The 12,601-nt window shown below is 38.9% G+C and overlaps 1 protein-coding gene across 3 annotated transcripts in view; it reads left to right on the top strand.

The window, feature by feature from the left end:
• The window catches only part of GABRA3 (gamma-aminobutyric acid type A receptor subunit alpha3), a 240,400-nt gene that overhangs the window by 147,759 nt on the left and 80,040 nt on the right, over positions 1 to 12,601 (top strand). For all 3 annotated transcript variants that reach the window (XM_021674574.2, XM_064371487.1, XM_064371486.1), the window contains exon 5: positions 7,625 to 7,845. In XM_021674574.2, coding sequence (XP_021530249.1) covers positions 7,625 to 7,845 — 221 coding nt within the window. The remainder of the gene's footprint in view (positions 1 to 7,624; positions 7,846 to 12,601) is intronic.

Below are 12,601 nucleotides of genomic sequence, written 5' to 3'. Positions count from 1 at the left end.
AATAAATTTTCTACCTCTATCTCTTTCTGTACCACCTCTTCAAGGTCAGTAACTCTTAGATTTGCCCTTTTGAGGCTATTTTCTAGTTCCTGTAAGCATGCTTCATTGTTTTTTAATTTCTTTTACTTTTGTTTCCTCTTACTGTGTATATTCAAATAGCCTGTCTTCAGGCTCAATAATTATTTCTTCTGCTTGATTCATTCTGCTATTAAAAGACTCTGATGCATTCTTCAGTATGCCAATTGAATTTTTCAGCTCAAGAATTTCTGCTTGATTCTTTTTAACTATTTCAGTCTCTGTTAATTTTATCTGATAGAATTCTGAATTTCTTCTTTGTATGATATTGAATTTCTTTGAGTTTCCTCAACACATTTTTGAATTATCTCTCTGAAAGGTCACATAGCTCTGTTTCTCCAGGTTTGCTCCCTGGTGCCTTATTTAGTTTATGATATAGTTTAGCTGTGTTCCCACGCAAAACTCATCTTGAATTGTACGACCCATAATCTCCACGTGTCACAGGAGGGACCCTGTTGGAGGTAATTGAATCATAGGGGTGTTACTCTCATGCTGTTCTTGTGATAGTGAGTTCTCACGAGATCTCATGGTTTTATAAGGGGCTTTTTCCCCTTTTGCTTGGCACTTCTCTCTCCTGTCACCAAGCATAGAAGGATGGGTTTGCTTCCCCTTCTGCTATAATTGTAAATTTCTTGAGGCCACCCCAGCCATGCTGAACAGTGATTCAATTAAACCTCTTTCCCTTATAAGTTATAGTCTCAGATATGTCTTTATTAGCAGTGTGATAATGGACTAATACAGCAAACTAGTATCACAGAATGGGGCACTGCAGTAAAGATGCCTGAAAATGTGAAGTGACTTTGGAACTGGATGACAGGCAGAGGTTGGAACAGTTTGGAGGTCTCAGAGGAAGGCAGAAAAATGTGGGAAAGTTTGCAACTTTCTAGAGACTTGGATGGCTCAGAAAACAGGAAGATGTGGGGAAGTTTGGAGCTTCCTAGAGAATTCTTGAATGGCTTTGACCAAAATGCTGAAAGTGTTATGTACAAAAAAGTCCAGGCTGAGGTAGTCTCTGATGGAGATGAGGAACTTGTTGGAAACTGGAACAAAGGTGACTTTTTTAATGCTTTAGCAAAGAGACTGTTGACATTTTGCCCCTGTCCTAGCCATCTGTGGAACTTTGAATTTGAAATAGATGATTTAGGGTATCTGGTGGAAGAGATTTCTAAGTGGCAAAGCATTCAAGAGGTGGCAAAGCATTCAAGAGGTGACAGAGCATAAAAGTTTGGAAAATTTGCAGGCTGGCAATGCGACAGAAAAGAAAAACCCATTTTCTGGGAAGAAATTGAATCTGACTGCAGAAATTTGCATAAGTAACAAAGAGCAGAATGTTAATCACCAAGAAAATGGGGAAATGTCTCCAGGGCATGTCAGAGACCTTCACAGAAGCCTCTTCCAACACAGGACTAGAGGCCTAGGAGGAAAAAAATGGTTTCATGGGCCAGGCACAGAAACTCCCTGCTTCATGAAGCCTGGGGACATGGTATCCTGCATCCTTAGCTGCTTCAGCTCCAGCCATGGCTAAAACAGGCCAAGATATAGCTTAGGCCATGGCAGAGGGTGGAAGCCCCAAGCCTTTGCAGCTTCCACATGAAGTTGAGCCTGTGGGTGTACCAAAGTCAAAAATTGAGGTTTGGGAACCTCTACCTAGATTTTAGAGGATGTATGGAAACTCCTGGATGTCCAGGAATAAGTTTGCTGCAGGGGCAGAACACTCATGGAGAACCTCTGCTAGGGCAGTGTGGAAGGGAAATGTGGAGTTGGAGCCCACACACAGAATTCCCACTGAGGCACTGCCTACTGGAGCTGTTAGAAGAGGGCCACTGTCTTCCAGACCCTGGAATGGTAGATCCACTGACAGCTTGTACCATGCACTTGGAAAAGCCACAGACACTCAACACCAGTCTATGAAAGCTGCTGGGAGGAGGGCTGTACCCTCCAAAGCCATAAGGGTGAAGGTGCCTAAGGCCATGAGAGCCCACCTCTTGCATCAGAATGGCCTGGATGTGAGACACAGAGTCAAAGGAGATCATTTTGGAACTTTAGGGTTTAATGACTGCCTTATTAGATTTTTGACTTGCATGGGGCCTGTAGCCCCTTTGTTTTGGCCAATGTCTCCCATTGTATCCAGGTAGTTACTCACTTACTTTTGATTTTACAGGCTCATAGGTGGAAAGGACTTGCCTTGTCTCAGACCAGACTTTGGACTTGGACTTTTGAGTTAATGCTGGAATGAGTTAAGAATTTGGGGAGCTGTTGAAAGGACATGATTGTGTTTTGAAATGTAAGGACATGAAATATAGGAGGCACCAGGGGTGGAATTATATGTTTTGACTGTTTCCTCATCCAGTTCTCATCTTGAATTGTAGTTCCCAAAATCCCCGTGTGTCATAGGAGATACCTGGTAGGAGGTGATGAAATTATTGGGGGTGGTTACCCTCATGCTATTTTCATGATAGTGAGAGAGTTCTCATGAAATCAGATGTTTTTATAAGGGGCTTTTCCCCCTTTTGTCTGGCACTTCTTGCGGCCACCATGTGAAGAAGGACGTGTTTGTTTCCCCTTCTGCCATGATTGTAAGTTTCCTGAGGTCTCCCTAGCCATGCTGAACTTTGAGTCAATTAAACCTCTTTCCTTTATAAATTACCCAATCTCGAGTATGTCTTCATTAGTATCATGAGAATGAAATAATACAATTCATTTGCAGAGATCTTGTTTTTCTTGGATTGTCTTTATACTTGTAGATATTCAACAGGTCTGAGCATTGAAGAGTATGGTATTTATCATAGTCTTCTCAGTCTGGACTTGTTTGTACCAATCCTTTCTGGGAAGGCTTTCTGGATATTTGAAAGGACTTGGGTGTTGTGATCTAATCTGTATCTGTTTTAGGGGGCACCTCAACCTCTATTGAGGTTCTTGCAGTTTTGTAGAGGTTCTGCTTTAATGTTCTTAGACAATATCTGGAAGAATTCTCTGCATTACCAGGCAAAGACTTTTGTCCCCTTCTCTTACTAACTTACAAACAAATTAAGTCTCTCCCAATGTTCTAAGCCACCTGAAGCTGAGAGTGAAGTGACAAAAGCACCCATATAGCCACCACCACTGTGACTGTGCTGGGTCAGACCTGGACCCAGCACAGTATTGGGTCTCACCCAAGGATTCCTGTAACTACTCCCTGGTTACTGCCTATGTTCACTCAATGCCCTGGGGCTCTACAATAAGCATATGACAAAGCCAGCCAGGCCTGTGTCCTTCCCTTTGGGGTGGTGAGTACTTCTAGGCCCTTGGCAGATCTAGACATGCTGTCTGGGAGCCAGAGACTGCAATCATAAATCTTAGAAATCTTTCTGGTTTTTCTTTTGTACTGCAGCTGAACTGGCTCTCAAACCATAACATGCAGTCTTTCCTACTCCACCCTCTCTCTTCTATGAGGAGTCTCATCTCATGGCCACCACCACCACAGCCTGACACTACTGATCTTCTCTTAAGGCCCAAAAGCTCTTCAGTTAGCTTGTACTGAATACTGCCTGGCCTGGGACTCACCTTTCAGAGTAGTCTTCTCCCATCTGGCCCAAGGCAGGTCCAGAAATGGTGTCCAGGAGCCAAGTCCTCAAATCAGGGTCTCCAAGAGCCTGCTTGATACTCTAACACACTGATGCCAAGCTTGCACCTAAGGTGGAAGAAAAAAATCCCATTTATTTTTCCATCTACTTTTTTCAAGCAGAAAGAATCTAATCCCATAGCCACCACAGCTGGGAATGTACTAAGTCTCACCTGGAGCTAGCAAATCTCAGAGTTGCATCCAAGGCCTACCACGTAGTACTTGTGTATCACTGCTGGTTATTTAGGGCCCAATGGCACTTTCATTGGCAGGTAATCTTGCCAGGGCTGGTTCCTTCCCTTCAAGGCAATAGGTTTCCTTCTGACCCATTGTGTTTCTAGAAATGTCATCTGGGAGATAGGGCCTGTAAAAAGGTTGTCACAACTCTGACTGGTGCCCTATCCTTCTGTGGCCAAGCTGGTATCCAAGATGCAAGACAAAGTCTTCCCCACTCTTCCCTCTCCTCTACTCAAGTGGAGGGAAGGGATCACTTTTGGAGCTGCGAGCTGTGCAGCTTAGGGTTAGGGGAGGAATGAAGCTGACACTCCCTTAGCTGCCCTGTCTAGTGTCTCCATAGGTCACATGTCTCCCCATAATCAGTCCGCTGGTTTCGGGCACAGTTTAGCACTGGGAATCAACTATGAGTTGCGCCCTTGTGGCCTAGACTGCTGTTCATGTTTATTTCAGGCTGCAGAGCACTTTAGCCTGAGGTGGCAAGGCTGTGGAAACTGAGGTTCTGACTGCTGGGATCAGTGATTCCCCTTTGTCTAGGGCTAGGATAAATGCTCCTTCCATGGGCAGGTGTCAGCTAAGTTTGGTCTGGTTTTGCTTTCTGCTTTAACAGGGAGGTACTAGTTTAATGTCTGACAATTGCTGTGCTCTCTCTCTTGTCTGTGTACAGAACAGTTCTCCATGCCACGCCACCACTGTCAGGGGATGGGGGAGGGGTGGTGTCAGTGATTCGGGACTGTTTTTCCTTCCTCTTCTGTGCCTCTTTCAGTGATATGTAGTTAAAATAAGGTATTGTAAGCACTCTCCTGATTTTTAGTTCCTATGAAGGTGCTTTTTTGTGTGTGTATAGATAGTTGTTAAATTGGTGTCCTTGCTGTGGGGGGAGGGACAATCAGTGGAGACTTCTCTTGTACCATCTTTCTCTGTCCCCAACAATATTTTCAAAGTCTATGTTTATTTATTTATTTATTTTTTGGTTTCTGTTGTTGCATTTAAGAAGTCAACATAAATGGTGGTTATAAGTCAAGTGGCCATGTCTTTGTAGGTAGTATGTCTTTTCTGTTTTGCAACTTTTAAAATCTCTTCTTTGGTATTCTTTAAATTCATTATGTACTGGCTGGGATCTATTTTAATTTATTGAGCTTGCAACTCATTATGGTACTTGAAGCTAAGGATGCGTATATTTCAACAATTCTAGAAATTGTAGTCCATTAGTACTTTGACTATTGTTTCTCTCCTATGTTCTCTAATCTCTCACATTTAGAATTGTAATACATGTATACTGAAACTTTTACTTTTATCCTTCATAGTACTATACCTCTCATATTTTCTATCAGTGGTATGTCTAAAATGTGAACTGAGCAATTTTTCCTCATATGTATTTTCCATTTCACTGTCTCTTTAGAAATATCTAATCTGCTATGTAACATACACATTGAGTTTTAATTTTCAATTACTATTTTTCCTTTACAGAAAGTAAACTTCAACTAGATAGATCTTTTCCAAATTCACTTTTTTTTCTCCCTTCCCCTCATAACCTTTATAATTTTAATTATAGCTTTTTCATAATCACTATTGGATAATTATATGAAGTCTTTGGAGGGGCTCTAATTCAGTTTTATGTTATATCTGTTGATTTTTACTTGTAACCATTTCCTTAGGTGTTTTGTTGTGGAGGACAGTGAGGTAATTTTAAGCAAGTATTAATTTGTGTTTCTGTCCTTCCAATTTTTTTGTGTTTGCTTTGCAAGTCAATCTAGTGGTATACCCAGCTTAAGACCAATTTTTATGTTAATTTCTCAGCTTGTAAATTTTAGATCAGGTAGACACTATACATTTGGACATCAATCCCACATATGGTTAGAATTGAGGTTGCTACATCTCAGTAGAAACACTTTTTCCTCAACTCCTCCTCCTTCTTTTTTGAACTTTTGTGTTGTGAGCTGATTTTGTCTAGTTAAGTTAACCTAGTTCACCCTTTTGCTAAACTCTTCAGGATCTTGGCTTTATGTGAAAGTCTAGTTCCAGCTCCTCATCTGCCAGAGTCCCGCCTCCTCTTCCTCTTAAAAGTGTTCCAGTTTAGATAACCAATTATACAATCTTTAAACCTGTAGGGAGGAATGTTCTTGGTATACTAAAGGAAGAGAAATGCCAGAATGGCTGAACTTTAAAGAAAAAAGTATTTGGAGAATAACTCAGAGAGGAAAGCAAGGGCCAGCTTATGGTAGGGAAAAGTTCATTTCACATATGATTGGAAGCCATTAGGGGATTTTAAACCAAAGAATTTTCAGCAAATTCTGGCTTTCATTTTTTTTTTTTGATGTGGCTATAACTGTCCCCTGTGCCTTGCGTAGTTCAGTGGTCAAAGATTTGGTCAGACTTTGTACTCAGATTTTGAGACTCTGCCTCTCAGTGGTTCTCCTGCTCCCAGGACTTCTGCATGAATTTTCATCTCCTAATCCTGAGCTTCTCCGCTGATAAACTAATACATTTTCAGATTTCTTCCACTTGAATTGTGATGGATTAAGGAATGGCAGTCTAAATGGCAGCAAATTCACAAACATCACCCAGCTCAGTTCTTTCATTTAGTAGACCACTATCCCATTGTTTCTGCCAATTTTTTTTTAACCTGGGCCCCAGGGCCTCTCCCATTTCTGTGTAGTATAATGATCAGCCAGAACTTTTGGCAGAATATATATTCAGATTTGAAGGTCCATCCCTTCTGGGATTCTCTTGCTTTTGAGTCTTCCACCCCTAATATTCCAAGTTCTCTGACACATTGAGCCAGTAAGGTCGTATATGCCACATGAATTCTAGGATTGGGAAGCACATTCAAGAAAGAAAAATCACAAACTCACAATTCTAATCTATTGCTGCTGCTATCATTCAAAGGTAAACTCACCTTAGGTTTCTGTCTGCTTTCAGTCACGCCCCATTGGTTTCAAGTAATATAGATTATATACAGTTGTTGTTCAGGTTTTATAATTAATAGCTATAAGAAGATATACTCAAACAATTTATTATGCTGTTATCAATACCTGTAACATTTACTGTTAATTTATTTTGTATGTAGATAAACAGCAAATTTGAACATTTTCTTCATGTTTATTAGCAATTTTTATCCATTTCATAACTTTGTTATTCATTTACTCATTTTTTCTTATTTATCAATAAGATCTGTTTTTTCTCTTATTTATCTATAATATTTCATTTCATTATTTATTGAGGATAATAAACTATTCACTAATCAGACATATTGTTATTTTGAGGCTCAGATGAAATGTCTGATGAAATGTAAGATTTTGGTTTTGTGGTTATTTTTATATTGGCCTTTGATGTTCATATGGCATCATTAAGCAGTAGAGACAAGGTAAGAAACTTGTTTTTATCTGTGTGTCACTGCATAGAGAAGGGAGTGCTTGCCTTCTCATAAGGCAAAGTCTTGCGATCAGCTTGTGTGGTGTGTGGGGATGTGTTGACAGTGATCTTCCTAAAAAAAAATGCTTTGTCAAATAAGTTATCCCCATGTTTATTAATCACCATGGCATTATTTGTCAATCATAATAATTTGCCTTAGTCACCAGTAGCTACTGTTAATAGACTGCTGCTTCTCTGCATCAGAGGAAATGCTGCAAGGTAATTAATATTTGCTAAGGGCACTGTGAGCCCTTACCAGAACTCAACTGAAATATTGTTTTTCTCTCTTTTTGTCCCTAGGAGTACACTATTGATGTATTTTTTCGACAGACATGGCATGATGAAAGACTGAAATTTGATGGACCCATGAAAATCCTTCCACTGAACAATCTCCTGGCTAGTAAGATCTGGACACCTGACACCTTCTTCCACAATGGCAAGAAATCGGTGGCTCATAACATGACCACGCCCAATAAGCTGCTCAGATTGGTAGACAACGGGACCCTCCTCTATACAATGAGGTCAGAGAATGGTGGCTCCCACCCAACGTATATTAGGAGTAGGACTGGGGTTGAAAGCAGAATGTTTTAGAGTATCCTTTCAAAATTCTCTCAAGTTTATATATTAGAAATGTACAGGTACATATACACCATGGAATACTATGCAGCCATAAGAAATGATGAGTTTGTGTTCTGTAGGGACATGGATGAATCTGTAAACCATAATTCTCAGCAAACTGACACAAGAACAGAAAATCACACGCTGTCTGTTCCCACTCATAGGCGGGTGTTGAATAATGAGACCACATGGACACAGGGAGGGGAGCATCACACACTGGGGTCTGTTGGCAGGGGGCAAGGGAGGGACAGCAGGGGTGTGGGGAGGTTGGGGAGGGAGAAATGTCAGATGTAGGTGATGGGGGGATGGAGGCAGCAAACCACATTGCCATGTGTATACTTATGCAACAATCCTGCATGATCTGCACATGTACCCCAAAACCAATAAAAAAATAACATTTTAAACCTAAAAAAAAGAAATGTACAGGTATGTATACACTTCCTAATACATTTGTGTGCATACATACTCACAGACGTATATATTCTAATAAACACATAAATAGGGAGATGTACATATGAACATTTTTAGAAACACAGAGGTATATGTTTGTAATTTATAAATGTATGCATACCAAAAGACACATGTGTACTAACACAGAAGGACATACATATTCAAGGACACTTAAATACACAGATTCACAAAAACATATACACAGGCATGAACACTGATAATTAGAATTGACTAGGTTTAACTGCAGCAACAAACTATCCCTATGATGCAGAGCTGTGAGAATCAAATGAGATAGCTATGGGTATTTTGTGAAACATATAGTGTTTTATAAACATAAATTTAAAAATACAGTAATATTTATTTTATGCCACATTACTTTAGGATGCTGAGGATGATGATAAGTGAATTTTACAAACAGTTTAAGATTCTATCTATCTATCAATCTATGGTGTTTATGTGTGTGGGCATATATATAGAGAGAAATCTTCATAAAATATAAAACATATTTCATACTTTTCTACCTCCCAGTGGATAAAAACATTACAATTTTATGTATTTCATGACTTATTTTTGTCATAGAGTTATTAGGTATTGAATTTTGCTGTTAAAAAGAATAAGTTTGAAAGCATAAAAAAAAGAAAAAAGAAAAAGAAAGCATTTTCAGTAAAGATTCTTTCCCCAATACTAAAAAACTTTCTCGGTTCTTGGGTTTGCTTTTTATGCTTTTGGTTGTTCCTCTGCTGTCAGTTATCACTTCCTGAAGCTTCTCCAACATTAATGAGTGTTAATTTTGTATAGTGGAGCTTCTATGGCTATTTGGAATTGGTGTATTTGCTATTTTGCAGAACAAACCTCAAATAATGCATGCCTGGTAAATACGTAGTGAATAAATTAAGTGTGTTTATCTGTATACTAGTCCCTCACTACTTCAAATTTGCTATTTGTTGGTGTTTTTCCTACAAGAATTTGGAAGATGGGAAGATGGTCATGGAAAATAGGGTAATAATAATTACTTAAGAGAGAAGTTGGATGACAGAGGAGATGAGAGACAGCGGGGGGAATGAGCATAGAGAAGAAATGAGCATAGAGTGGAGGATAAAATAATGAAGAAGGAAAGTGGATAGAAGTGGGAAGATGAGGATGGAGAGGGGAGGGAAGACTAATTAAATAGAATACATACAGGCATATATATTGGGGAAATGAGAATGGTGAAAAGAAAGAGAATATGAGAAGAGAGGTAAAAAAGAGGAGAAAAGTTGAGAAGACAAAGGATAAGATGGTGTAAAATAAAGAAACTAGATTACATATTAGGATATCCTAAAGTGATAGGAGAATGTGATGAAAAGGATATAGTAGGTAGGAATAAAGAAGAGAAGACATAGAGGAGCAAGGGAAGAGACATGGGAGGAGATGAACAAGAGGGAGGGAAATTGTAGCTGGAAGAAAGAGAAGTTTTCTTTTATTAATTCATTCTCCAAAATGTTTTGACTTCCTAATATATACATGGCCCTAAACTAAATTCTGGAAATGCAAACATTAATGAAACATGGTCTCTGACCTTAAGACAACCACAGTGTAACAGGGGAGAAAGACTAATAGGATAATAGCAAATAATGTTAAGTAAAATGCTAGAGAGGTGGGTAATAGTTGGAAGATAGAGGAGGGTCATCTAACTCATTCTTTTGGGTTGGGCTGAGAGAAGAGTCCCTGGGTAAGGCAACAGGTAGGTTCCTGATTATTAGTATTATCATTAGTGTTTTATATTATTGTGTAAGTAGAATGGAGTCAAGAAACTTGTAGGTAGTGGCAGAAGGAAGAGATGAAAGACACTCTAGACAGAGAAAACCGAGTGAGCAGTTGCTGGGAATGGAAGGACATATTTTAGGCAATAGAGTGAAGTGGTCAGTTTTCTGTTTTATATATGGCTCTATAGTTACAATGTAAATAATGCATTTGAAGGTAAAAGACTGGAATTAGAGAAAATGATTAAGAAACAGCTGAAATAGTCTAGATTAGAAGTGGTGTTCCAATTCAGAACACTGGATTAAGATGGAGAAGTGACGATCTGTTGAGGAAATACACCGTAAATATAGACAAATTCAGAATGACAGAAAGGAAGAGTTGTGAATGTAGTAGCTATCCAAATAATATGGGTGAAAGATAGTACTATAGGCTGGAGTAGGCGATATGAAAGTTAGGACAAATTTAGATAAGTCTGTAAGGTTAATTTTGGACAAGATAAGCTTAAGATGATTGTAGATTGTAGGGAAAGAAGTCTAATAGCAGTTGGATATTCAAGTCTTAAGATCAGGAGAGAGATACGATGTAGAGATATAAAGTTTGGTATTGTTAGTATATTGGGAGAAATGGAAACAGTGAGAATGGATGTGATCACTTCAGGAAAGAGTATAGAGTAAGAAGAAATTAATGCCAGGTATCTAGTCATCTAGCACTACTATCAGTAAGGCAGTGGAGGGGAAAGAGGAACCTATGAAAGAAACCAGGAAGAAAATGCCACGGAGCTGTTAACAGTGTGCAGTAAGTATCTTGAAAGCTAAGTGTGGTAGTCAATATTGCCAGTTTCCAATATTTTCAGTTCACCTCCATCTGGGTAAAAAGTATACTTCCCTGAGCCGTGAAGTTGGACATGGACAAATGACTTGCTTTGGCTAACCAAATGTGAGTGTAAATAGCATGTGTCAGCTCTGAGGGAGAATGGGAACCCTTTCGAGATCCAATACATAATTTGCCATGTTGCCTTCCCCTGGCCACAGTAAGTAGCATTATGCCAGGTGGTCTTGGCCGTATCATTCTATATCCTTTATTGAAGATGACATAAAAATGAGTGGCTCCCCGTGCCCTATCCACAGATAGTGTGAGTGAGAAATAAACTTTTGTTGCATTAGGACACTGAGATTTTCAGATTGTTTCCTACTGCATATTAATCTAAGCTTACATCTTGACTGATAAACTGGAGTAAAGTTTCAAAAAAATGAAAGTCATCAATAATAACACCACTAATAGTATAATAAGTACGTTAATTAACATCAATATAGTACTTACAATACTAAAGGCAATGTTCTAATCATTCTGCTTTTATACTCTTTGTAATAACTTTAACAACTGTATGAGATAGGTACTATCATCCCACTTTACAGATGAAAAACTGTGGGTAAGATAATTTTTCAAGTTCACTTGTGTAGTAGATGGTTGAGCCAGCATTATTAATATGGTAGTGTAGCTGCAAGTTCATGTACTTCACTATTGTTTGAACATTTTACAAAGTATATCTCAAGTTTGGTACCATGGAGGATATTAGTATTCTTCACATACACTGTTTCAATAGAGTGGCTAGTACAATGGAGAGTTTTAAGAGTTGGAGTGGAGACAGTTCACATAGAAAATACCTTTGAGAAGCTTGTTTGAAAATGAAAGGGAGGGATGTATCATAGCTACATTCAGGGGTAAAATAAATTGCTTTGTTTTCAAAGGAAAGACTTACACAAATTTGTGAGATAGTACGAAATATCCAGTAGGAAGAAAAAGATTTAAGATACCATAGAAATAACACTTTGCTGACAGCAAGTTCTCATAAATACCATAAAGGAGATGCTATCAAAACTACAGTTAGTTTCACTTGAAAGGAAGAGAGAGACACCTCTTCTCACATTGCATGAAAGGTTATGAGGTTTTATATAAAGGTTGAAATGAAGGTGGGGAGGATAGGACAGAGAAAAGATATAAATGAGTGCAATATATAAAGGAGAATTTGGATAAGCAGAGCATTAGTGAAGAAATAGATGGAAGAGAGGCATGCTTGTAATAAAGTATAGGAAAGTGAAGAGTTTGAAAAAGAGATAAGAATTCGCATGATTGTGGAAAGAATGGAGTGGAGTAGATGTAAACAGAAGAGAGGCTGTATATGGAATGAGGTGGATAGAGGTACAGAATAATGAGGAGGGGATGTAGATGGGTAGAAGACTGTAAGCAAATAGAGAGAAGTGAGAGGAAGGAGAGATTAATGGGCAGGAGAAGATCTGAACACAGTAGAAATAGTGAGGAGAATAATGAATGAAAAGAACAGTATAGAGGCGAAGCAACGATAAAAAGAAAAAAGCGTAGAGGATAGGTTTGGGTTTTGGAGGAGAGATAGAGAAGACAGAATAAAGGGGGGGGATGGGAATATTGAAATATAAAGAATAGAAGATG

The sequence above is a fragment of the Aotus nancymaae genome, unplaced genomic scaffold (genome assembly GCF_030222135.1).
Source record: "Aotus nancymaae isolate 86718 unplaced genomic scaffold, 86718_ANA_hifiasm-v0.15.2.pri h1tg000138l, whole genome shotgun sequence".
Classification (NCBI taxonomy): Eukaryota; Metazoa; Chordata; class Mammalia; order Primates; family Aotidae; genus Aotus; species Aotus nancymaae.
The sequence above is the reverse complement of the archived record's forward strand: the minus strand, read 5'-3'. Positions and strand labels throughout refer to the sequence as shown.